The sequence below is a fragment of the Tamandua tetradactyla genome, chromosome 9, assembly GCF_023851605.1.
Source record: "Tamandua tetradactyla isolate mTamTet1 chromosome 9, mTamTet1.pri, whole genome shotgun sequence".
In the NCBI taxonomy this organism is placed as follows: domain Eukaryota; kingdom Metazoa; phylum Chordata; class Mammalia; order Pilosa; family Myrmecophagidae; genus Tamandua; species Tamandua tetradactyla.
Window position 1 is genome coordinate 85,355,051 of NC_135335.1, and position 27,730 is coordinate 85,382,780.

At 39.0% G+C, this 27,730-nt stretch overlaps 1 protein-coding gene across 2 annotated transcripts; it reads left to right on the top strand.

Moving 5' to 3' along the window:
- IL7R (interleukin 7 receptor) lies at window positions 1–25,393 on the top strand. 2 transcript variants are annotated; one of them, XM_077116969.1, is made up of 8 exons: window positions 1–149; window positions 3,188–3,339; window positions 13,050–13,207; window positions 16,772–16,929; window positions 18,937–19,105; window positions 20,370–20,463; window positions 21,436–21,511; window positions 21,901–25,393. In XM_077116969.1, the coding sequence occupies exons 1-8, from the start codon at window positions 114–116 to the stop codon at window positions 22,387–22,389; spliced, it is 1,332 nt and encodes a 443-aa protein (XP_076973084.1). In that variant the 5' UTR covers window positions 1–113; the 3' UTR covers window positions 22,390–25,393. The 2 variants fall into 2 exon arrangements, with proteins under 2 accessions (XP_076973084.1, XP_076973083.1); XM_077116968.1 differs by having other exon boundaries at window positions 3,204–3,339.
- Window positions 25,394–27,730: the final 2,337 nt, after the last annotated feature.

Here is a 27,730-nt window from a genome sequence, read left to right on the forward strand (position 1 = left end):
CTCTGTCTCTCCCATTCATTCGTACACATAGGCTCACACGTCTGCTCTCTCCCCTCTTCCTCTCAGAATGACAATTCTCTGTACAGCTTTTGGTATGGTTTTCTATTTACTTCATGCCGTTTCTGGAGAAAGTGGCTATGCACAGAATGGTGAGTCATTTCTTAACTTTTTTTTAGGATTTGGGATTATCTCTGGCATGTACTTCAGGTTACTCAGATCTAGGCTACCTGAACCAGGCCACCGGCTAGAAAAAAGTTTGAGAACTTACCAGATATTGTTATTTTGTGGGCTCTCACCACCAGGGCAGGGAGACTGGAGACAACACACAGGTGGATTATAAATGAGCATAAAATTGGCAAGAAGGGACGCATCTGAATGGCTCTCAAAATGTGAAACTTAAATGTTGATTGATTGTGTGCTCTTACCAAAAGAACACCCATACAGAGGCTACAACTGATGACTGTGCTTGTTGGAATATCTGAAGGCAATTTTCCCTTGTACAAATATCAAGCCAGATGTGTTTTGGTGAGCTTTTGGGGAGGTTCCAAAAGCATGACTTTCATGATAAAATAATATCCAGAAGCAAGTCTGTGTGCTTTGACCAGGGCTATAGCCTCAGCACCAAAAACAGTGTCTAGAACATAATAGGCATTCAATAAATATTTGAAAATCCCTTCAAAATTCAAAATAGTTTGATAGATTCCCGTGGGATCCTTAAGGGTGACTGAATAGAGAAAGATCTAAATGAACTATCTCATCGATACATGCATGTCTCCACGTGAACAAACTTGAATATTCTATAACAATTCTCTCCTTAACTTACTTTGCACCTAAAGGAGATGCTGCCTGCTTGGTGTATGCATAGTAATTCAGCAGCAGGAGCTACCTGGCAATTTGGACTGGCAAATTGTTCCTGCAAATTAAGCCCTTTCACTTTAAGAGTTAAAACTATTTGCCTATAGATGATATCAAGCACATCAGCCTAATGACTCAGCTTAGATATTTTAGTCATGTAATTACTAAGGATGGAAATCCCTAGAATTTTCTCATTAGGGAATTGTGAGAGAGTTGACATTTTTCAGTGTGATCAGATATGAATCACTTTGTGTCATGCTAAATGTTTGCACAAAGACATATGTAGGACAGATTTGCACTGAATATGACATATTCACACAAATCTTATTCTTTCTGGTATAACATACTCTTTCTATTTCCCATTGAGGGTTACACCATTTTTAAAAGAAATAAGAATTCTAATTGAGAGCCGAGTTTTCGCTATTATTTTTTCGCTAGAATTTTTCAATTTCTGATTTTTTCTAAAATCTGTAGGACATTTTATGGGTAACCACCCACCCACTTGATCATATCAAAATACTTCCTAGTTTGTGACGTTAGGAATTCTCAAACTACTCAGCTGCTGATTGTTAAAATATAAATTAGTTTTCTGATAACTCTGAGAATGATGGTCAAGAGATGAAAGGGATACTTTTAAAAAAAAAAACCAAAAATGATTTAAACATTTTGCTCAACCAATTCCAGAGGAAAAGACTTTTATGCCGCTCTTAAGACAATGCCTTGCCTATAACATATTCCAAAAAAAATTTGGGATAAATATGCTTAGATAGTGAGCATTTAAAGAGTAATAGAATAACTCATTCAAAAATTCAATGTAATTTCAAAACCATGGTAATAACACTTTCAATTGACATAGAACTCTTATAACTGTCACCAGGAGAAAGGCCCTGCCCTGCCCATATTACATAAGGAGCCTTTGCTGGCAGCAGAACTGTGAGCTGGATGGATATTGGCATTGGGGAGAAAAAGAAATGCCTGTGGTGGTGAGCAGTGCCCACAGCCTTTATCTAGCTGATGTTCCCTGAGATTTGTTGCTAAGACTGGGTGAACTGAGTCGGCTTGTCCACTCACAATCCCCTTTACTAACTTTCCCACAGACCTAGGGAGTGAAAGTAAAGACAGCACTGTTCTGCCTTCGGGGCACTTAGCTGGGGTTTGATTTTAGCATATTCTGTGTCCAATTTAAAGCCTAGGGGCCTCTAATTCCTAGGAAGGATGGACAAAAATTCCTGGAAGCAGACAGAGGCTCACACGCACTCAGCTCCTCTGGGAATGACTTTAGTTTCTCTGGATTTTCATAGATCCTGTATTTGCAAATATGTGGCATATATTTGCTGAGGGATTTTTCCATCCTTATTGAACTGAAGTAATATCTCTAAGATTCACAGGAAGTTCCGCCAGATCTTAGTGCGGTCAGATCTCACCTTCTCTTATCATATTTGGCTCAGTCAGTAGCTGAGGGAAGTTGCCTTAAACAGTATGCACACAATGGAGAGAATCAATGCTACTTTTTAGTCAGGATGCCTCAATCAAGGGAAAGCTACCTGTTTAAAAAGTGAACTTCTGGCTGTGAGATGTCTATCATTTTTATTCATCTGAAGAGAAAAATGCTTGGGAGAGAATTTATGAACAGTAGCAATAATGTCAAAGGTTAGATTAGGCGGCCTACGAATGGTATGGAGATAACGTATCTCTGATTTGAAATGTACACCTTAACAGAAGATATTCCAGTTTAAAGAAAGAAAAGAACAGGTTCGGTTTCTCGTTCTAAATCTCTGACGCACTAGTCCAATGGCAGAAATACTTAGAAATAGTGTCTAGATGTTATTCATTAACTGCGATGAACTTTTTTTCTATTAGCAAACTCCATGCTCATTGATTTTTTTTTTCCTGAAGCCTCGCTCTTCTCCTTGGCCTTTGGCTTTCCTTTTCCAGAGAAAATATAACCGCTCTTCCATGTCTGCCACAAAACTCTGCCCTTTTAGTGATGCGAGGGCAGTGATGGTTGCACAACTGTGTGATGGTATTGTGGGCCTTTTGTTGTATACCTTGTGTGGACTGTATGTGTGTGAAGATCTGTCAATAAAAATATATATTTTTAATATATGAAAATATAAAATACATGGGGGGAGGAAAAGCAGTTTTGATGAGTTCACCATGGATTGATGAGTACATGGGAATTCATTATGCCCTCTAGGTACTTTTGTTTACGCCTTAAATTTTCGATAATAAACACATTTACTTACTTTTTTTCAAAAAAAAGTCTGTCCTTTTATTGATGTCACTCCAGAGTTCAAAAGGATGCACTTATTTGCTTCATTCATAGCTGCAGGTTTGTTCCTCCCCAGGTGATGATGAAGATGCAGAACCAGACTACTCATTCTCGTGCTATAGCCAGTTGGAGGTGGATGGACCCAAGCACTCACTGACCTGTGCTTTGGATGACCCCGATGTCAACAGCACCAATCTGGAATTTGAGATTTGGTGAGGAATGGTGGTTTCCGTGAACACTTGGGAGTCCTCAGACTCTCCTTGCACATGCTGCCCAGCCACAGCCACAGAATAAGGAGTGGGTGGCATAATTACCAGATGTTAAAATTGAATGACTTCCCTTTGCCAAAAGACTAAAGCAGAGAAACTCAAGTTCCACTGTGCAGGTCCTGCTGCTGTAGTCATTGGCAGGATGGGCTTTGGAAATTCCAGGTCTCCTGACTTCTCAGCAGAGTTCAAGTCCTGGTTCTCCTAGAATATCCCCTTCAGTAAAAATCTATTTGCCTAACATGAGATAAGCCAGTATCTTAGATTGCACTCTGGAGATATTTCCAATATAATATCTGCCCTTGCCAGATTTTTGACATTAAGACAAGTTGTGTAACTTATTTGTGCCTCAGTTTATTCCCTACTAAATGGGATATGCCTACCTTATGTGGAGGTTCTGTGACAACTGAATAACTTAGTATATGTGAAGCACTCAGAAGAAACACTCAATGTGTGGTCAGTAACAGGAAAGAGGCATTAGGTCAGAATTCTATGTATATAGACCTAACTTCCAAACCCAAGCAAAGGCAGTAAATAGGCTTTTTTGTAAGTTTAACATTGCATCAATTCTCTAGGTGCCCTCTTGATACATTTGACTTGAGATGATGTTCCAAAAATCCACAGGAATAAATTGGCTCTTGGTTTCAAGAGAGCTCACATAAAAGGCAAGAAAAAGAGAGAGAAAGTTTGAAAGCTTAGTAAAGAATACAGAGATCTTTTTATTTGTATCCACAAGTCATATCTTATTGCTGAAGGTTATTAACTCTGGTGACTTGAAAAAATTCTCTAACATGGAATTCTGACTTATGGCTATCTCTAAAATTCATGTCAGATGACCTAAACTTTGGTTGATTTCCTAGTGGGGAAAGTGAGTCCAGATCTACCAGTAGTAAAAAAGGGCTTCTTAAGTTCCATGGACATTTAGCAGATTTCCCCCCACACTATATTTAGACCAGACAAATCCCTTATATTAATTTCCAGGAGCTTCTTGCATCTGTTCATGCAGTGCTTCCTGCTACTGTCATTGGATAAATTTGGCCTTGGACTTGAATTCCTCAGTCTGCCTCTGTCAGTTCACTTCTCTAACAATGATCAGAAATCAAATGCATTGAGAGAGCAAGAACCTACGCCATCCAACTAGACTGCTAAAATAGCCAAACAACTCATTCAAATAACATGTTCATTCTTATGGGGCAAAACACCCTCCAGTCCAGAAGTTGGACTTTGTCTGCTCTGAACAGCTGATAGTGGATTATGGGCCTCACCCCGGTTTCTCTATGTGAAGCCAAGCTGACCTTTTGGTCCACTTTCACTCACGCAGTAATTGACCACACTAAACAAACCTGCCCACTTCCTTTAACAAGTCTCTTAATTTTTCCTGTTATCTTTTTAATCTGTCCGTAGCCTCTGTTTGTGTTTTTCAGGTGGATTCAGATATTTCCATTGGAAAGGGATTATTTTAAGACATATCTTAGGTGGGAAACAGCACTACGAACTCCTTAGGAGATTGGGGTGCGTCTACAGAGAAGCTGTTTTTTTTCAGAAAGGGTATCTAGGACTTGAGAGGAAGTTTCAGAAGGAGCAATTTATCTCAAATTAAATTCAGTTTAGCAAAGCGCCACATTTGATAGTTCAGTTGGATTTCTTTTCCACAGTGAAACCAGCTTTCTTGGGCTTATTTTTCTGTTAACATAAATATAGAAAGAAGAAATCGGAAGTCACTGAAAATTGTGCAATCTGCTGAACTCCTTATTGATAGACAGCAGGCGGCTGTCCCCGAGAGGCCTTTTCCAACATGAACTTACTGTCCCCCAGCCGCTCCCAAGCTGTCCCCGAGAGGCCTTTTCCAACATGAACTTACTGTCCCCCAGCCGCTCCCAAGCTGTCCCCGAGAGGCCTTTTCCAACATGAACTTACTGTCCCCCAGCCGCTCCCAAGCTGTCCCCGAGAGGCCTTTTCCAACATGAACTTACTGTACCCCAGCCACTCCCAAGCTTGAAAACTGATTTAGTTAATGTTCCATGAGTAGATCTGTCTAAAACTGTCATTCAGGGATGGGGTTGGGTTAGCCAAGCTCACAGAATTGGATTGCCAGCATTCCGGTTGTCTTCATTTGCCAGGGCTGCTGTGACAAATACCATAGACTAGTTGGATTAAACAACAGAAATGTATTGTCCGACAGTTTTGAGCGCGAGGAGTCCAAAATCAAGGGATTGACAGGCCGTGTCTTCTCGGAAGTCTGTGGCACTCTGGTGGAGGGGAGTGCTGACAATTTCTGCCTCCCTCACTCAGTGATCTGTCTCTTTCTGTCTCCTGCAGTGTCTGTTTCAGTGTCCAAATGTCCTTGCTTACAAGGACTCCAGTCAAACTGGGTTAAGACTCACCCTGATTCTCTATGACCTCATCTAAATATATCGTTGAAGAGCCTATTTACAAATGAGTTCATACCCACAGGACTGGAAGTAAGGACTTGAACATGTCTTTGTGGGTACAAGTTTTAATCTAACACACCAATTATCTGCTTTATATTGACAGTTATCAAGAGGCCCAAATATCCATACTTGGCTCAGAAGCTACAGGTGTTGGGGTTTGGAATAGGCCTCAGGGAAGGACAATAGGTTGCATATCAGTATAAATCCACCCTTGGGTGTGGAGGATGGGATTTTGCACCCACCAGAACTCTAACCAACTCTCAGCCACCCTGAGTGGCCTGACCAGCACCTTGCAGTATTATGAAAAAACAGAGGTGCTAGAGACACCTAGTTAAAATCCCAATAGCAAACCTTACCTAGCTCTGTGACTCTGTGATCCAGGGAGCTATTTCAACTCTGATCATAGCAATAGCCTTGCACTGAGATCGCAAGGATTAGTGTCTGACATATGTTGGCCTGTATGGAAGGCAATTCCCTCATTGTGAATTAACTGAGATTTCATTTAAAATATAATCAAAAAGCTGTTCAGTAAATTTAAAGGCAAAACAAGAAATTTGTTGATTTGATGACCAAAGATATTTGGTTCAGAACTCAAAGCGCTTAATTTTTTTAATTGGTTGCCAGCAATTAAAAATCTAGGTAACTCTTGAAAAACCAGATCTGATTGCAATGGGCCTGAACAGATAAAAAAAAAGGAAAAAAGCTGGGATCCAATTCCGCTGCTTCTTATGGATGGGTAATGAAATCTCTAGTTCAGAAGCTAGGCCTACTTCCCGCCTTGCTTTCCTAGATCCCTTAGACATTTGAATTCGGGACACTTTGTTGGGTTGCATAGTATTCTTAGGCAGCTCTTAGAAGGCAAACTTATTTCCACATTCTTGAGGCACCACACTCACTCCCATATACCGTATACAGATAACACTTCAAATATGTAATTCTTTTGTTTTCATCAATTTCCACCAATATCACAGGCTGCACCCTGCCAAATCTACCTGAAATTCTAGGCTTTCCTAGAAATATCTGTCGAGTGTTGCCAGTTTAGACCTTTCTGCAGTAAACCATCCTAACTCAAAATTATTCAACATTTCTGAGCTCGAGGCTTACTTTCAGGGCCATCCAAGAAGTAAAAGCTATTTTTCAATATTTCCATGTAAAAGATTTGTTTACAGCAGTGAGAGAAATGTATTTGTCAGACCAAACTGGGCAAGAATGGTGGAGTTTGGGAGGATGGGGGGTGTTGCGGTAGAGGGGACGTTAAGAAGCAGGTTGTACTTTCTCCAGCAGTCTCATCATCTTTTCAGAGCAAGGGGCTCTGTGTGAGTGGTTGGGGTTGACATTCTTAGGAAGGGCTTACAGGGTCATTAGCCTATAGAGCTGCTCCGGTGCAGCAGTGTTCTCTCCTCCCCTCCCCTCACTTTCACCCCCAAACACTCTAGAATATTAGAAACACAAAGAAACCACAAATGTGTGAACCACAATATGTCATTTTAAATTTTCTGGTGGTCAGACTAAAAAGAAGGAGTAAGAAACTGGAGATATTGATTTTACTGTTTTTTTATTTAACCCAATATATCCAAAATACAAACATTTCAATGTAGACTCAATCTGGAACAAAAACTATTAATGGATATTTTACATTATTTTTTCATACCTAATCTTCAAAATCCAGTGTGTGTTTGACACTTAAAGTACATCTCAATTCAAACCGGCCCCACTGGAAGTGTTTCATAGCCTCCTGCGGGGTAACGACTGCTGCGCCCAGAACATTCCTAGCCCTAGCAATACATAGTAAAGAAGCACCCACAAGGTTTTAATGTGATTGAGTGAATTGAATTGGTTTGGATTGGATTGAGTTGGCCTGTTCATGAAGGAATGCTAAATTTCATCCAATTATCAGAAGCCATGACCAGTGGCACAACACAAGGCAGACCACTCTAGTCCACAGGGTTTATCCTAATCTCTAGGCGTGGCTTCTCTAATTTCCTTTTTTTTTACATTTTATTTTACTTTCTTTTTAGCTAACAGTTCATTTGGGGGTAAAATTTGCATATGGTGAAACGCACAGAGCTTAGTGAGTGTGGAGAAATGTAACGTGCAGCTATCACCTCGATCAAGATATAAAACATTTCTTTCCCTTCATAGGGATGCCTCATATCCCCTTCCAGACAGTCATCACCCACGAGCAATCACAGCTCTGCATTCTATCACCAAAGACTAGCTTTGTTTGTTCCTCACAGTTCTTACAAATGGGATAATACAGTGTCTTCTCTTTCCTATCTGAACTTCTTTCACTCAAAATAGTGTTTTGAGTGAGATTTATTCACGTTGCTGCACGTCTCCTTGCCCACCTTGCCCACCAGTGAGCATGTCTACAACGGGAAAGTTTCATCCTTTCTCCTCTTGATGTCCATTTGAGTGCTTTTTAAGTTGGGGGATGCTGTTTTTCAAAGTTGCTGTTAACGTTCTTATACAAGTCATTTTGTGAACACCCATTTTCATGTCTCTGGGGTAAAAACTTCAGAGTGGAATTGCTGTGTTATAGGATAAGTGAATATTCAACTTTATAAGAAAACGGCCAAACAATTTTTCAAAGTGGATATACCATCTCCTCTCCTACCAGTACTGTATGAGTGATCCACACCATGGCCCGCATTTGGTGCAATTAGTCTTTTTAACTTTAGACATTTTAGTGGGTTTGAAATAATATTTCATTGGGATTTTAATTTGCTCTTTCTCAAATAGTCATGTTGGACACCTTTTCATATGCTTCTTGCCATTTCTTTGTCTTTTGACAAATATTCGTTCCAGTATTTTCTCCTGTTTTTTCACTGAGTTGTTTGTCCTTTTATTATTGATGGGTATGGTCTCTATATATAATCTGGACACAATTCCTCTGTCATACATGTGTATTGAAACTATTCTTCACCAATCTGTAGCTCACAATTTCATTTTCTTAATAGTGTCTTTTAATAAGCAGAACATTTTAATTTTGATGAAATCCAATATATCGTCTTCTCATGATTAGTGCTTTTTTGTGTCCTTGTTAAGGTATCTTTGCCTACACCCCAAGTCACAAAAGTATTTCCCTATGTTTATTTTTGGATGATTTTTATCTTTAACCTTTATATGTAGGTCTATAATCCATTCCTAATTAATTTTGTGTGGGATCAAGTTTTCTTGTTTCTATGTATTTACTCAGTTGTTCCAGGAAAATTTGTTGTAAAAAGATTCCACTTCCCATTGAATTGATTGGGTATGTATTTTTTTTAATCAATGAACCTTTATGCGTCAGTCTATTTCCAACTCACTCTTACCTCTATTGATCAATTTATCTATCCTCATGCCAATACTAAATTGTCAAATTACCGTATCTTTACACTAAGTTTGAAATCATGTATTCTGAATCCTCCTATTTGTTCTGATTTTTCAATATTCTTTTAGCTATTCTGATTCTTTGAATTCCAACATAAATTTTAGAATCAGCTTCTCAATCTTTAGATAAACGTGCTGGGATTTTGATTAATATTGTGTTGAATCCATAGACTAAGTTAGGGAATTCCATCTGCTCACTATTGAATTAGTTGATCCGTGAATATAGTGCTCCATATGTTTTGTTCTTCTTTCATATCACTCAGCAAGGTTTTGCAATTTTCAGTGCAGAGGCCTTGAAATATCTTTCATTCATTTTCTTCCTAAGTACTTTATGTTTCTATTGCTATTATAAATGAAACTATTATTTTAAAATTTCGTTTTCCAATTGTTTGACGCTGGCCATAGACATACAATTGACTTCTACATATTGATCTTGATGAATTCATTTTATTAGTTCTTATAGCTATTGTGAAGAGTCACTATAATCTGTGATAGAATTCACCAGTACAAAACATCTGAGCATAGAGTTTTCTTGCAGGGTAGCTTTTTGACAGTAAATTTTATTTCTTTGGAAGACATAGAAATATTCAGATATTCAATTTCTTCTGGGTAAGTTTTACCAACTTTTAATTATAAGAAATTTTTCCTTTACATTTAAGTTCTTAACTTTATAGGAATAAGATTTTTGAAATATCTCCTTTTTATACTTTTATTATCTGTATGATCTGTATGTAAATGACATCCCATTTTAGATTTCTGATATTGGTCATTTTTATCTTTAAATTTTTTAACCAGCATTGTTAGGGTTTAGCACTTTTATTAAACTTTACAAAAACCACATGTTAATTTTTCTATTATTTGTCTATTGCTATCTACTTTTTTCCTTGCTATTTCCTTGCTACAACTTAATTTAAGTTCAATTTGTTCATCTTTTTCTGAGCTCATAAAATAGAAAGTTGATCATTTATTTTAAGCCTTTCTTCTTTTTTAGTAATAGCAATTAATGCACTGTTTTAACTGTAGTCCACACATTTCGATTTGCTGTATTTTCATCATCATTTGCTTAAAATGTCTTTTAATTTCACTTGTTTTTTCTTTGGCACAATTTACAACATATTGTTCAATTTAGAAATATTTGGAATCTTCTCTACATGTTATTGTTACTTTTGTCTAGTTTAATTCTGTTGTGGGAAAAGTGAATTATCAAAATTTTGAACATATAGTCTAAAATGTGTTTTACTTTGATGAATGTCCCATGTACATTTAATATGAATGTGTACTCTGTAGCTGTTGGGTATAATAATTTATAATTTTGAATTAGTTCCAAGGTGGTTTATAATATTATTCAGATATTCTAAAACTATACTGATATTTTGTTAACTCATTATATCTGTTATTGAAATGAGGTGTTGAATTTCCATCAGTGATTATGGGTTTTCTATTTCTCTCTGTATTTCTATCAGTTTTTGTTTCATGTATTTTGAAGCTTTCCTGTTAGGTTCAAATAGGTTTATGATTGGCATATCTTCCTGATGAATTGAAACTGATCTTATGCAATGTTGGTCTTTACCTCTAGTAATATTTCTTGTCAGTAAAATTATATTGTTTAATCTTGTATTAGCTGTTGAAGCTTTTCTGTGTGTGTCAATTTCCTAGGACTCTCATATAAATTATCACAAACTTGGTGGCTGAAGATAACAGAAATTAATTCTCCCAAAGTTCCAGAGGACACAAATCTGAGATCAAAGGGTTGTCAGGATTAGTTGTCAGGATCTGAGAGAGATTCTCCTTTTAGCTGCTGATAGCTGTCTCCTACCTTCTGGTGTCTACCAGCAATCCTTGAAGTTCTTTTTCTTGTAATTACATAATTCTGATTTCTGCCTCCATCTCCACATGGCCTTCTTCCTTGGGTTTATCTTCTGTGTCTGTGTTTGTCTTCTTCTTCTTTTCTGTTTCTTATAAGAACACCCATTACTGGATTTAGGGCCTCTGCTAATTCAGGATGATCGTATCTGGAAACCCTTACCTGAATTACATCTGCAAAGAACTTTATTCCAAATGAGCTTGGCTTCACAGGTTCTGGGAGTTAGGATTGTACATATATTTGGGGAGGACCCACTACGCTGCGCTATTGATTTCCTGAAACATTTTTGCCCATTTTTTCATTTGCAGTTTTGTTTATATCTTTATATTTAAAGTGCATCTCTTGAACACAGCATATAGTTGTCAGTTACAGTATTTTCCTGTTTGTTCTCTTTCATAGTTTTCATTTCATTTCTCTGCCCAGACTGCATATCTGCACAATAATTATAATTATAACCATATTCTCTTAAAGTCATTGAACATATTTACAAAAGTTCCTTTAATCCTTTTTCTGTTAATTCCAACATCTGGGTCATTTTAGGGTCAATCTCCATGGACTGCTTTTTGTCTTGACTATAGGTCACATTTTCTTCTTTCTTGCCATTTCTAGTATTTTGTGGCTGTAGGAAGGATGTTGTTGATGACACTTGTTTTGTTTTGTTTTGTTTTAATACTGGATGGAGTCTGTCAACTTCTTCTGTTTATGCAGTTAACTTAGATTATTCTCCAAATTCTCTTTTATTGGCAGTACCTAAAATCTTTAGTTCTTCCACACTCCTGTCCATTACTATCACATGAGCTTCTTGAAGACCTCTACCAAAACCCATATGCACAATTATGGGGCCATATATGGATTTCAGTGAAGTATATATGCATATATGGGGTCTTCCTTTTCTGCAACTTCCTCATCTCTAGGCTTTTCCCTCTTAATATCCAGGCATTCAGGCAGTCCAAAATTTGCCCTCTAACTTCTCAAAATATTAATATTGTGGTTTTCTACTTAAATTCTAGATGCTTGTCACAGGTGAGCTGAGGAGTGACTTTAGACCAAAAAATAAAACATAGAAACAAGAATTGTAGGCACCCTTTTATAAGGGTGAAATTCTCTCTAGTCTCTGCCTGCTTTTGACACTAGCCTTTAAATAGTATATTTAAAAGTATTCTATTTATAATAGTTATCTATGGAAGGGTTCATCTAATAAAACTACTCTGCCATTACTGGAAATAGAAATTGTAATTTTTTAAAGTGGGAATTTTTAAAGTAAAATCTATAGCTTTTGATATTAACTGCACAGTAAGCAATATTCCCCTTTCATCAGTTTCCTGGAAGTCTGGTCTTCATTAGGAGAAGCAGACTAGGGAAGTGACAGAATCCAATTCCTGGGGCATTACTATTGCATATTAAGATTAAGTCAGAAAGCATGAGAGAAGGATTGATTTTAAGATATATTAGCAAGGCAAAAATTGAACACAGTCAAAATTGCATGTGGAAATCCCTTATGTGGTTTTATGTATATAACCCCTTGGACTATTTTCTCATTAAATCTTTATTAGTCAATATTTCTTTACAGTCTCTGTTTCTTTTTTCGGTTTTCTCTTTTTGCATGGGCAGGCAACGGGAATACAGTCTAAATTTCTTTAACTTGTTCCTGCAGGACACCAAACAAAAATTACTTTCCACCTACTCCAAGTATTTCCTTACTTTTAAATGGTCAATAAACCCTTAAAATTAGTCACATATATTTCCATAATTTTCATGAACATGCTTTGACCATTTCAGATACGATCACATCTAGTGCCTGAGTAGAGCATCACTGAGTTAATGGCAGCAGGAGGCCACGTATTTATTTCTTTCTCTCTTGCATGCACATGCACTCACCCATGCCTGTGAAGAGTTGAATTCACACAACTGAAATGTGCCTATGTTGCTATTTATTGTTATACAGAAACCCTTGCCTGAATTAAAGTATACTCCCTTTTTTTCTACAGTGAGGCCCTAATAGAGCAAAAATGTCTGGATTTGAATAAATTTCAAGAGAAGTATTTCATCAAGACAAATAAATTTCTACTGATTGGAGACAGCAAAATATGTGTGAAACTTGGAGGAAAGAACATAACGTGCAAAAGAATGAAAATAGTCGAGATAGGTAAGGAGTTGTATATGGCTGCGGTTGCCTTTTTTTGCATATCTGAAGACACCAGTTCTATCTGGGCTTTCTGTGTGTTGAAAGCAGGCAAATCACAGAGACATTTGCCCTGAGATAATTGTAAATTATCTAATGCAGATACTTTTTTAAAAGCAATGAACTTTTTGAAACTTATGCTACTAATTCCCACTGTGAGAGCATCTTGAGGGTCTTCAAACTCAGCTGTGGAAGAGGGAGACTGAAACCTACAAGTTACAGCAAGAGATGATCTACATGAAGTGTCCAGCTAGAGCTGGCCCTCCTGCCATCCACCCGCTTGTGTCCTTTCCTTCCTGACCTTGCCTTCTCCCGAATTCCTTGCAGTCTTCTCCCCACATCTTCTCTATATTCTGAGTGTGTCAGCTAAATTATCAAGTTATTTTTAAAGAAAATATGCCTTCCTGAGAGACTTATCACTGGGGAGTAAATCTGATTTGACCTAGGAGACACATGTTGCACCAAAAAAGGTAACAATTACATTTCAAATGAAATTGTAATTTGAAATGTTAAATTCCACCGGCATGTTTCTTTGGCTATATATAATAACCATATGCATAATGATATAAATCAATAAATCCATTCAATTATATAGTTGTGAATCAATATTAATAACAAGCAGTAATTTGGTTAACATGTACGTAAATCAAAACAATCAGAAAAGTTAAGAATACAATCCCCCAATTTTTTCCCATTACTTAGATTTGTGACCCTGAGGTGAAGAAAGTTCTCTTTCAAAACCTCAGAGATGCTTTTATGAGGAATGTTTATGTCAGTTAGGATATATCAGTGCAATGGCAGATGAACTGTAGTGTTTATGCTGCTTGTGGGGAATTATAAGTGAGACAATATATGTAAGTGGAAAAAACAACCCTCAGTGATTGAAGAGATGCGTTCTTTTATTGGTTTCAAATATTATGGTCCCTTCTCTCTCTGCTCCCCTACCTTCCCAAACCTTCCCGAAAAGAAAAATCAAAACTGAGAGAGCCATGTTCATCAAAGAGTGAAAAAGAGGTGAGAAACCTGGACTCTAGTCTCAGCTCTGTTTCCTTAAGATGGAAAAAGAGGGAGTAAAAGCACAAGTTCCATGTGTGAACAGTTATCGTGTAGGACCCCAGAGGTGGTGGGATAGAAACCTTAGGCAGTGAAAGGTCATGTTGACCACACAGCAGCAGCCACTACCTTCAGGGTGAGCGCTGTTTAGGGATGCCAAGTATGCACTTTGCTTGCCCTTTGCCTGGACAATGTAAGAGCCCCCTTAGGGCTCTGGAAATCTCCCCTGAGCAAGCAGGACGAGGGGTGATGGAGGCCTATCTCACAGCAGCATCGCTTCCTGAGTCCTGACGTGACATTTAATTAATGGAATGCCAGGTCACTGAATTTAAACTGGGTGCTCCTGATGGAAGCCCCGAGCCAGAGCTCCCAGGCAACCACCTCCTCTCACTCACTTCCCTTTCTTCGAGTGTGGCCCCCTAGAAAAACGGGAGGAGGTGGCTCTCTGCCTTCCCGTGTTTCCTGGCCTAACATTTCATATGATTTTTCAGGTTTTGCAACAATATATCAGCTTTTTAAAATGTTGCTTGAGGAACACACACTTTTTCTAATTTGCTCAAACACTGCACTTGGCTAGACACCGACCTGCTTCGGAGGTACCTGGACAAGCCAGCGTGAGATAACGAAGTATAGAAACAAAAGCCAAATGAAGGAAAATGAGTCTCAGGACCAGAGAGAATTGCATCTAAATCCTGTTAAGTAAACCATTTCATAGAGTCCTGAGCTTCAATTCATTAACTTGTCTGAGATTTCATTTCCTTATCAACATAGTGGAAATAAGTTACTGTTTTTTGAAGATGGTGTAAGTAAACCATTTAACACTTAGTGTGTGACCAGCACTAGTTCTGTTCTTCCCTTAATTCTGCCATTCTTCAAAGTCCTTGGGGAATGAGGATAAGGGAAGGAATTTAGTCTGAGAAGGTTTTGTTGAGAATATGAATCTTAAGTATCTCTTTGAATGAAGTGTAGGAACTGACTTAACAGTAATAAAAGGGTTCTCTCTGTTGATATATTTTTCTATCCCTGCCCACTTTCTCCTGCTTCCCTCTCCAATATCTTCCTTTTTTATAGTGCATCTAAATGTAAAAAGGAAGAAGCTTCTCCTTTTACAAACATCCAAGGTAAAAGAAGAAGTCACTGCTCCTTTTTCAGTACCTCTAGGGCCACACAGGAAAAACTTAGATTGTCAACAACATGAGCAAATAACCATCATGACGGATAACACTCCATCGCAGGTTTCATTTGACTGGGCCTGCATGTCCATTTGGGCCCACCTCAGACAGCCTAGAATCCAGCTCAGTCTTTTGAGCACGTACTCTCTCATTAGCGATAGAGTTAGATTAGATTAACCCGTGTGTTCCTCCATCTCAGCCTGAAATCAGTCATGCCACAAAACTACCCACCGTGTCCCAAGACCAGGCAATGGTGAAAGAACAACCTCAAGACCAAGACATGGAAGCCTTGAGTCAATGGTGGGCAGGCCACATGAACACAGGTGCTCTTCTAGGAACTCAACACCTTTCTCAGGATATGTTCTGCTTGAAATAATGCCTGTCACCTTCCAATAGCATTGAATGGCTCATTCAGTCTTAACTTTGTGAGATAGGCAGAAGGAAGAGGCTGGAGGGCAGTTCATGAGTTAAAGTGGACAAGACTGAGAGAAGGGACAGAATGAGGTCGCTCTGAAGGTTATGGGCCAAGGCCAAGGGGCAGACCCTCAACTCCTGTGTGGCTGAGATGAGGTGCCCCCAATATATATCCTAATTTTATTGGAATAGTTAAGACTCAAAGCTCTCTCTTTGGTGTTAGTTAGCATCAAGTTCTGTAGCATTTAAAAGGCAAAGAGATAGTTCTTTTCCTAAATCGATGCAAATGTACTAAGAAATGATGATCATACATCTATGTGATGATGTTAAGAATTACTGATTGCATATGTAGAATGGAATGATTTCTAAATGTTGTGTTAATTTCTTTTTTTCTTTAATTAATAAAAAAAAAGGCAAAGAGAATGTGCTCTAGTATAAAACATACTATCTGCTGTAACAAGCCCCAAAACATATATCTCCAACACCCTAAGTTTATTTCTTGCTCACATAAGAACCAAAATGAGTGTCCCTAACTGCAGGGATTGGTCCTCCAAGTAATATTAAGGGCTCCTTCCATCCATGGCTCCACCATTTTCAACATATGACTCCAAGTTGTGAAGGAGGAAAGCGCATGGGAGTCATGCATTGGAGATTTCTGGCCAAGAGCAGACGTGCTTCTTTTTACATTGCTCAGGAAGCCACATGCAACTGCAAGGAGATCTGGAAATGTATTTTGACTTCAAACCCAGTAAGAAGGAATGGTTTTCTGAACAGCTTGCTAGTGTCTGCAACAGAAAAAGAAAATGATTTTCGGGGTAGGTGGATTTTTTAAATTATTATTACTTCCTTGATTGCCATATAACTGTCCTCATTTCTTTCTCCTTTCCAGTGAAGCCCGAGGATCCTTTTGATATAAGGGTCGTCTATCGTGAGAAAGCAAATGACTTTGAATTGACATTTAATACATCGCACTTGCAAAAAAAGTATGTTAGACAATTAGTACATGATGTGGCCTATCGCCAGGAAAAACATGAAAACGACTGGAAGGTATGGAAATCAACCACTTTTATAAAGTAAAATGTTACATAATCTGTTGTGCCAAAGATGCACTTTACTAGGGAACCTCTAGCACTTTTGTGTTCAAAATGTATCTTTTATTGAAAGAAGCTCCCAAAACTGTAAGTTTCCAAACTGTAAATTTCAGACAGCACATACCTGGATCTCTCCTGGACCATTTCACTGCTAACTTGCTCTGCTTTTTTTTTTTGCTTTTTTTTGTTTTTTCTTGTCTTAATAAAATTTCTAAATTAGGTAATCAGATTAACAAAATAGATTGAGATAAAATCAATCCTCTTTATTTGGAGCATCAAAAAGTGCAATACTTGGTAGGTATAGGTATAGAGAGTTTTGGTTGGTGAGTTTAGTTATTTGTAAATGCAAATTAATAAATAAAGGAAAAAAGTTTCATATTCAGCATGACAGTTTCATAGGTTAGTCAGACAGAGAAACATCTCTACATAACATCAGTGTGACATAGCCACAGTTTGGTTTATGAGAGTTAAGGGGGTGGCAAGAGGTAAGAAGGAGAAGAAGCAACTTATTTTCCTTCATTTTTATTTTGTTTGAAAGCCTAAATTCTTAATCTCTGAATTAAAACATTGATTTCCCCCTCCATAATCTAGAGGGTTGTTTAGATTCTCTCTTTATGATTTGTTGAGAATGGAATGATCTAGCTGTTCCCACAATCTGTTTAGGGGAAGAGGTAGGAGAAAAGTAGATTATTCCAAATTTTCAAGTTTCTCCTAAACCACAGGTCTAACTTCTGTCCCTTTGTCACCACACTGACAGAGGCATGGGATTTAATCCTTCTCGGGGCTCCCCCATACTGCCATCCTTCCTGAGGCTAGGATCACTCTTGTTGGTTTGCAGGATAGCAGCTACCTCCATAAATGTAAAGTCTGCCCAAACCATGTGCTCCTTCTTTTTACCCGTGCATCCCAACTGACTGGCTCATTTTCATTATATATCTGAAAATTTCACCTTTGAAAAGCCAGTGTAGTACAGAAAGGAAAGGTTTTGAGTAAATGGCTCTAAGACAGTTAGCTATTTGGAGGAAAAAAATTAAATAGCTGCCTATCCCTTGATATAACAAAATAATAGCAGATGTTTTAAGAAGCTAATGGAAAAATGAAAGATGAAAGGAGAGTGAAAAATTATAGGCACATGATTATATAATCCTGAGATGAAGAATGTCATAGGCAGAGCAGTTTAAAAAGGGGAAAGATTGATATATATACTAAATAGAAATTAAAGGTTTATATATTTTAGCACACACAAAAATTGTAAGGTATATTAAAAATTAGTTTTCGGTTGCCACATATACAACTTTATATATTAAAGCTAGTAACCTTAATAGATAAAGAATTCTTACGTCATTTAGAAAAAGATAAATATCACAGTAGAACTTGGAAAAGCCTTTCATAAAAGAAGAAATATAAAAATTAGATTAATACGTAAAAGCTACTAATAATAAATTAATAAGAATGTAATAACAATGGGATGTTACTTACTCATCCAATTGATAGAGCTTTTGCCCCAGTATTGGAGAGACTGTTGTAAAACTGGCTTTTTCTACGTTGCTTTTTGCAATGTGAGATGGTATCTTTCTGGAAGGAAATGACTCTTGCTTAAAACCCTTTACCATTTTTTGTATATCCCCTTGGGACTTTAAAGAGAAAAGAAAGAAAAAGAAGAGACTGAAGTTTGGAAAGGGAGGCATGAGCCTGGGAATGATTTACCTCCTTCCAAATGTGAGGGAGTCTAATTCACCTAATGGCCATTGTAATACTGTCCTCCTTGGTCATTTGTAACATCGTTGATGCACTAACAGACTCTGCCTCTAATTCTGCTGCTGACCCTGCCACATATCAGAACCTCATCTTGTAACAAATGTGAAAGAACCTCAATAGAATGCCCACATGACTAAAGAAGCTCAACCTCGATTGATTTGAGAGATCTTATCAACCTCTCTTTTTCCCACTTTTTACTCTTTAGCACGTGAATTTATCCACTACAAAGGTGACACTCCTGCAGAGAAAGCTACGGCCTGATGCAATGTATGAGGTTAAAGTTCGATCCATCCCTAATGGAGACTTTTATAAAGGCTTCTGGAGTGGTTGGAGTCCAAGTTACCACTTCAGAACTCCAGAGACTGATGGCACAGGTAAGGAGTGACAGTAGGATATTTGCACATTGCTTTGCATGTGAAAATTGTAAGCAAATATGAGAACAAGTGAAATGAAACTAAGCTGAAAGTGAAGACTCTCCCAGAGGGCGTTCTTATACTTTCTCTGGAGAATGATCTGCCACCTTTGCCCCTTTTGTGAAGAACAATGAAATAGTGGAAGGAGGTTCTCTTGAACCTGGTATTCTGGGTGTTTCTGAGACCTTCTAGTAATTCTGGATGAAATTACCCCCATTTAATCTGTGATCCCAATGGCTGGTTTCTCTAAAGCTCCTTGAGGGGTCAGCTTTGTTGCAGTAGTGATTGGGCAGGCTGAAGTGGCTGTTCTGTGCCTTTTTTACCAGAATAACGAACATGTCCTTGGGACCTAGGAAGTGAAAATGGCCAGAGGAGCCTGAGAACATGGCTTAGACAGGCCTCTGAAGACCCAAAGCCCCCCACATATACTTTCCCTTGGAGGGATGGTGAAGGTGGGGGGAACTGTTCTACAAAGCCAACTTCCCATACTCACGCTAGAATTGCTGAAATCGCAGAGCAAAATATTGATCTCATCAACCCCCTGCTCTGGCTTTTCTCCCTTGGTACCGACACGGTGGGGATGGGAGTGGGGGAGGAGGGGTGGTACTTTCGATGTTAGATCACTTTTATATTTCAAGTGGCAGATTTTCAGGACATGGCAACCTAAGTCAGTGTCACTTTCTCAAACCAAAATTCCCCATAAATCTAGCAAATCATAGTTTACTGAAAATACCTTTTATGAGATTTTATTAAATTGTCTTATACAATGGTGGAGATGCATGACTCCAAATTCCGTAAGGCAAGTTGCAAGCTGGGAATTCCAATGAAGGTTTTTGACAGATTCTCCAGGAAAAGCTGGCTGGGTCAAGTAGAGATGAAAATTCTCTCTTCTGACTGCTGAGGGCATCACTTTTCATTTTAAAGCCTTCAACTGATTGGATGAAATATCTCTCATTGCTGAAGACACTCTCCTTAGTTGATTGTAGGTGTAATCAGTCATAGATGCAATCAACTTACTGATGATTTAAGTCCACGAAATGTCCTCGCAGTTACAGTTGGGCCAGTGCTTGCTAGACCAGACCACTGGACACCAACACCTGGCCTAGTTGACACATGAACTTAACCATCACAAGGGCCAAGTCACGAAACAAACTCTATGCATCCTTAAAGATTTCCCTATTACAGACTTTGAGAATGCTAAGCAAGATCTACCTTTGCCTTCCAGGGGAGTTGGATCCTGTTTTACTAATTATCACCATTCTAAGTTTCTTGTCTGTGGCTCTGTTGATTATCTTGGCCTTTGTGTTGTGGGAAAAAAGGTGAGTTTCTTCAATTACTTAAGAAGGTGAGGGTGTGGAATCCCAGACAGCCCTAGGTTGAACCCCACTTATTGATAAGAAAACCGCAAAGGAGAATGAGGTATTTCAGGAATTACAGTGCCCCAAACCCTTCCTTATCTTAAGGTATCAGTAAACTCCACAATCAATTTCATATAAAGCAAAAATGTATAAGCTGGACTTAGGGCAAAACCTCCCATCCCCAAAATAGAATTCTTTAAGGAAATTTTCCAAACTTGTCCTTAAAATTCTCATAAAAGGGAAGTGAAGGCACTCATAGCAAACACAAACTATATTTGAAGTCTTAAATTTTATCACACAAATTTATGGGCCTTTTGCATTCTACCCCATAATAGGAACATGTATGTGTCATCATAAAAATGATGTTTTAAACACACACTAGTTACCTACTGTGCAAAAAAGTAGGAAGATGGCCTCAGCACAGGACCACACAATACCAGAATTACAAAGACTACAATTTGAAAAGCACTGACTCAAAGCAATTTCCCTGGATAACTTGGTAAATATTGCCTCCAGCAAAATCTGAGCAGAGGAGTTGCATCCAGTTAATAGAAGGAATAAGATGATTTTATCAATATTTGGAATAGACGACCAAGTCAAATTCCACAGCTACACCAAAGCTACCTCTTTTCCAATTAAGCTACCTCTTAATTGTTCCTTCTCTCTTGGGGTTCTTTCTTAGAGGTATATCATTGTTATGTTTTGTTCACAGAGTAGATCGATGACAATGGTCTCTGGTCCAACTCATCATTGGATTGATAGGTCACTGAGGCCCAGGGAAAGCAAGTCACTTCTCGAAGGTCACCCACCTGGTTGTGGCAGAGGCAAGATTAGATATCTGACCTTCTGATTCCAGGCTCAGAATCAGTGGGAAAACCTATTATGGATGCTCCCTCTGCCATTCATTCATCTAAAAATGTCCTCTTATTTCAGAATTAAGCCTATCATATGGCCCAGTCTCCCTGATCATAAGAAAACTCTGGAACAACTGTGTAAGAAACCAAAAAAGGTACATGCTGCTGATGCTTCTGTTACTATTCTGGAGACATCCCAGGAGTCAAAAATGGTATCCCAAATATGAAATAATTGAACCTCAGATTTTGGTCCTTTGTGGATCCCATAACAGGGGTCCCTTGTAGGATCCTAAGCACAGCTCCCTGAAGGGAGGAAACTAAAAGAGGATACAAGTCTTAGAACTTCCCAGGCTTCCTAAGGCTGGACAGCACAGCCAGTGGTCACTTCAGATCAGAAGTGTTAAGCACCTCTAGAAGCAAATTGTCAACTGGGAAGACATGTATTACTCTCTGATATCCCTGTCAAAATTTCTTTGTGCCTCTTCCTTTGGTAGCATACCTCCCTAGTAGAATCCTTAATGCTTTTTCTCTTTTTTTGGTGCAGAATTTGAATGTGAGTTTCAATCCTGAGAGTTTCCTGGACTGCCAGATTCATAAAGTGGATGGCATTCAAGCTAGAGAGGAAGCAGAAAACTTTCTGCAAGACACTTTTCCTCCAAAATCAGAGGAGTCTGAGAAGCAGAGACATGTAGGGGGCATGCAGGACCCCAACTGGGCTTCCCAGCTTGCTATGACTACCCTAGAAACAGTCAGAGAAGATTCACCCCTCAGATGCTTGACTGGGGACATCAATGTGTGTGACCTCCCCACACTTCCAATGTCCAGGTCCCCAGACTGCAGGGCAAGTGGTAAGAACATGTACCCCGGCCTACTGCTCAGCCCTGAAACAACAAACAGTACTCTGGCCCCTCCATTGACTCTCCAATCAGGAATGTTGACGTTGAACCCTGCAGCCCAGGATCAAGTCACTTCCCTGGGATCAAATCAAGAAGAAGCATATGTCACTATGTCCAGATTCTACCAAAACCAGTGAATTGTAAGAATCCCATGCCTGGAACCATAATGACCAACAAACATGAGCTTAGAGCTCCTACTCTCCCCCACAACCCAAAAACGACAAAATTAACCCAGCACTTATACAGAGTCTAAAGAATCTCTAAAACATTATCCTGACCATTCTCTGGCTCAGTGGCATCTGACATGAGACAGAGCATCCTGTCTCTGCTGTATTGATTTGATCACAATGTTTCAGGCAAACCAAATGATTCAATTATTTAAGAGGGAAACAAAACCAGGAAAGAATGGAAAAAGAAGGTGGAGGAGGTGATGGAGGAGTAAAGAAGGCAGGAAGGGAGATGAGGAAGAAAGAAAGAAGGGAGATAAGAATTATTGTTATCATTGTTGAGGCTTAGCAGATACATGACACTCAGCTAAGTGCCCGACACATCTTGTTTTACTTCATTCTCACAAAAATCCAAGAAGATGGGGGCAAATATTGTTATTGTTCTCTTTTTTATTGTTGATGAAACTGAGTCTCAGTGGGGTTAAGTTAAGTAGTCCAACTTGTCCATTTAGTGAGGGGTGGAACCAAGATTTGATGCCTGGGAGTCTGACTGCATTCTTCTCCAAGCCATGTGTCTTCCTTGTAACTAGGGACTGTCTTATTCTTGGATGCACTCAATAATAATAATAAGGCAGCTTTATTGTAAAAACTTTAGAAAATGAGGGGGAAAGCTATAAATGATCACTCCAGGACAAGTGTAAACCAGGACTGTCCCAGACAAATGGGAACGTATGGTCCCCCAACTAACAAAAGAAAGTAGGGAAAGATGCTTTTGTAAGGTGTGAAGTGACATGGCCAGCTATGTCTATGGAAGGTAGGAAGCCAAGGAAAAGTCTACTTCATTTGGTTTTTCTGAAACAGTGCTTAAGGAAGAATAAATTAGAAGCCCAGATTTTCTATTGTTAGTCATCAAGACTATTTGCATCTCATGGCCACCATAAGTCTGCACCCATTGATGATCTCAGAAAAACCTTGCTGACCCTGGACACTGGTGCATTTGAGGAATGGCAGGGAATAATCCTTTCTGTGTATATATTGATGGCACCCACCCAAATTAATCCACAAATTGTCCCAAGTTCAATAGCCTTGGATATTGCTGCAGACCTCAAGGGGGAAAGGCCTTGGAAGAACGCAGTGAGCGAGGATGGCCTATGGCCTTGTGTGGAAAGATACAGAGAAGAGACATATTATTAGCATTTGACATTTGTCCACTTGCCTTTCTTTGGATGAATTTGTAATGACTATCTCGAACCAAGTCAAGGCAGCCAAGCGATCTCAGATCAGGGAAGCACAGCTAACCCACTCTCCCGTGAGGCCCCCAGGCCTGGCTGTACACAGAACCACCCAGGGCAGAAGGGAACGAGGAGGCATATAAGTTTGGGATTTCTTTTTTTGGAGTTTCTTGTTATTGTTTAAGTTTTGAATTTTTTCTTTTGTTCTGTTTTTAGTAAGTTGTGTTGTTTTATAGGGGAGAGGGGAGTGTTTTATTAATTTTCATTTTAGTTTGTTATGCCTATGATAAGGATTTTAAATCATGGACCTACGGACCTTCCATTTTGGCTTTGATGCTTGGTTATAATTAGATCATCTTATTCTTCTGTTGACTGTTGTACTTTCAAAGTACTTCCCTCTATGTCAGTGGTAATGAATACAGTACCATAATGCTGTAGATTTGCTTAGTGCTTTTGTGATTTTCAAAGCACTTTCTTAAGTGTGATCTCCTTTATTTTCTTGATGAGCATTCATGGAAAGCCTGCTACGTGCCAACCAAAGCACAGGGAATCTAAAGACAAATAAGCTTAGGACCCTGTCCCCAAAGAGTGCAAAAGTAATCAGAGGGACAGATATGTGAACAAATGATCCTAAAACTACAGAACGCTATGTTGGAGACATGCTCAAAGTGCCCTGTTAGAGGACAGTCGAGAAAAGAATCACAAAAGTGACTTATGTGCACATGAAAGAAAGGTAGCATCTGCCTGGAGTGTAAGTAGCAGAAGAAATTTCCAATCAGGCAGGTAGATCTTCTTTACATTTTGTTGTAATAGGAGTCAAGTCCAAAGAGGAGATCACCTCATGTCCAACCTGGTCTCTTTTACCTTAACTGAACTTTACGGAGGTCTATTGAGGTATTTATTATTATTATCTTTCACTGACAGGAAAATTGAACACAGAGAAGACAGGTTAATTCCTCAACATCAGATGTTAAATCAAGACTGAAAGCCTTAAGTGAGTATCTTGATTAAAATATCAAAATTTAGGAGATAGGTCTATGAAAACATCAAGGTCCCTATAGCCCTAAAATCCTGTTTCAGGGTTTTCTAAGCATAGGCTATTAGGTAAATTTAAGTGTGTGTCTGTCTGTTACTGGAAGCATTTAAAATCCATGTATTATACTCTTATTAATATAACTGCTGCTAATGCTTGATTATCTGCCCAGAGACAATGTACAATGTAAGATGATGGATAATACCTCCTGGTCAGAAACAAGGTATAAATCAGCTCTAGATAGCATGAAATGAAAAGAAAACTGAGAAATAAATAGCTAATTTAGTCAAACAAACAAACATGCCTGGTTCTGGGGACGTTGGCATTTTCTGATTGGTTTTCCACCGGCCTTTGCCTCTCTCTCCATTCTGGTTTCCATGGGAATCTGCATCTGAAAAGCCAAGAATGGGTTCTTTTTAGAAGTTATACTTGTGTTTTCGTGGCTGTCCCAGAAGGGCTGCCAAATTTGGGACTGGCTGATGGTGAGAATGTGTGACAGGGTGGCCAGAAATGATTCAGATCAGATGCCATTTTTGCCAGTTCAGTGGTTTTTCTCTGGTATTATTCCTAAAATTATCCATCATTCACTACAGTGAAGGTCTCTGATATGATGGTATGTTTCCCACATGTATTACAAACACTTTGCAGAGCTGCTAAGTATCTAAGCATCCAATGCGTGTTACTATTTTGTATTTAATTAAATGATGTAGAACTCTTTGTGATTGTTCTGGTCCTCTATGATAAATACAGATGGGTCACATTTCCTCAGCTGCCAGAAATGTTCTGGCATCATTCACTCTACTTCTATGGGTTTGGATTCTCAGAGGGAACTTTATTTTGAGGATCAACTACGCACTGCTCTGTACGGAGTTGGGCACTGGGACTTCAGAGACGAAGTACTGTCTGCCCCGCTCGCAATCACATGGGGACAAAGACAAGTAGAATAGTCACAATGTGATATCATGACTTTAAGGCAGAGTATCAGGCAGGCTCCTTTGCTTTAAGCCTTTAGAAACTCATTTTGGCTCATTTGAGCAGAAAAAGAACTTATTAAAGGCTATAAATTAGAGGGCTCATAAAATATCACGGAGGGTCAAAAAACCAGACACTCTGCCACTGGCAGCTCCAAACTGCAAGCAGCAGCCTGCAGGGTGGCCACTAGCCCCAAGAGAGTAGCTTGGGCAGTGTCCAGCTTCTTCACATCACTGGCTTTTGGTTGAAAGCCAGAGTCGGGTAGTTCAAAGTCAGGGCCAGTGTCTGTGATGGCACCTGGTGCCTAAGCTGAGCCCATGCGTGGACCACAAAGAGAATAGCTGGTGTTTTCATCTTCTGTAGTAAGAGGTTCCCCAAACATAATACAGAGGCCCAGCTGCTGGTGGGAACAAAAGAATGACTGAAAAAAGTGAGGGACTTAATAAAAGAAGCACTAAAAAAAGGTGAAAGAAAGGAGGTCACACTCGATAAGGTATTGCAGGATAAGTAAGAGTGTGCTAAGGCAAAGAAGCTGGAGCTCAGGGAGGATATATCCTGGCAGAAGAAACAGCACATTCAAAGACTGCAAGGGCATGAGAGAGTGTGGAACCCTTGAGAACTGACAAATACAAATAAGAGGTGCCTTCTTGTCTGTCTCATTGGGGAACAGTAATTAGTTTATGGTTACTTTATTCCCTAAAGTCAGTTAACGGGTATGTCAATAAAACATTGTACATTTTGTTTTAATTTAAAAGAAATGGTGATTTTCATTCACCATTCTTTAGCTACAAGGCCATGAATTTTTCTTTGGGTGTGCAGTCCTGGATTATCATTCCACGTTGTCTTCCTTAGATGCCATATTGCTTCATCTACTCTTTAAACTTTTTCTTTCTTTAAAATGAAAAAAGGCTTAAAAACACTTGCCAAGAATTCTAAGTACCGATGTCTAGCTTTCTAAAAATCTCCCCGCACTCTTTTACAGTCACTTTCCCTCCCCAATTTGATAGTAACATTCTTCATCAACTGGCCGTTATCAAGTGTTTTCAAACTGTTCAAGACAGTTTGCATAGAGAAATAGCACTGTGACTGCAGGGGACTCACGTTTCATCAGCTTGCATAGTAATTACAATAACAAGTACGACAAGCCTGAACAAGTTTGGAAACACACCACTGACTGGGGGCGAGTTTTTGTCTCATTTGGTAGAAACAGAAGAACCAGGATGTATGAGAGGACAGTCCACTAAGTGCCAAATTTCAATGCATTGTCCATGTATTTTACAAAGGGGGTGGAGAATGCTGGGTCATTTAGGAAGTGGTTCAGGGGCGGCTGTCTACAGGAGCATTTGCTTAGCATAGTGGTGCTCGACCGCAGAACACACAGAAGAGAGATGGGAGATGAGGCTTAGCAGTATTGGTGGGTCCTGATGGTTATATATTGAAGTACCAGCCTAAGAAGTTCTGATTTAATCTGAAAATGATGGGACTACTCAGCAGGATCTTAATCAGGGATAGATATGGCATAGTAAGTGGTGTATGTGTGTGTGTCAGGGCTTATTGAGGAATCTTGACTCAGTGGGATATAGACACAAAAGAGTGGGGACTTTTCTCCAATAACTTCTGCATGGTGCTCTGCTGAATCCTCCTTTCTTTAAGAGTCAAACTCTTAAGAGTCGAAACTTTTCATCATCCTCAGAGACCAAAACTTAATTCAGTCCTGTTCAAAATGAAGTCTCATTTTCAAATAGAAAACACACATCCCATCACAAGTGGCAAAAGGGAATAAGAAGGCAAAGAAGATAATGGCTTCTTTTCTTTCACTCCCTTCCCTCCTCCCCCACCTGCCCTTCTTCTCCTACTCCTCCCCCTTCTCTCCCTCCCTCCGCGACACTGCATTGTAATTACTTGATTTGTTTTGACTCCACTGTGGGCCTTCAAGGACTCTAGGTTGGGGATATGATGTACAGAGGTTTATGTCTCTTGTGCTAAACAAAGTAGACACGCAATCATAAACATGGGCCAGATGAATGAATGAATGAACACATTAGGGAGTCATGTGGTTAGAGTCCACTTGTTT

What these genes read in the sequence shown, in the direction of transcription:
- IL7R (XM_077116968.1), top strand. Translation starts at nt 68, where the DNA reads ATGACAATTCTCTGTACAGCTTTTGGTATGGTTTTCTATTTACTTCAT. An exon ending in TTTGTGTTGTGGGAAAAAAG is followed by an intron (nt 20,464 to 21,435) that starts GTGAGTTTCTTC and finishes CTCTTATTTCAG; the next exon opens with AATTAAGCCTATCATATGGC. An exon ending in TGTGTAAGAAACCAAAAAAG is followed by an intron (nt 21,512 to 21,900) that starts GTACATGCTGCT and finishes TTTTTGGTGCAG; the next exon opens with AATTTGAATGTGAGTTTCAA.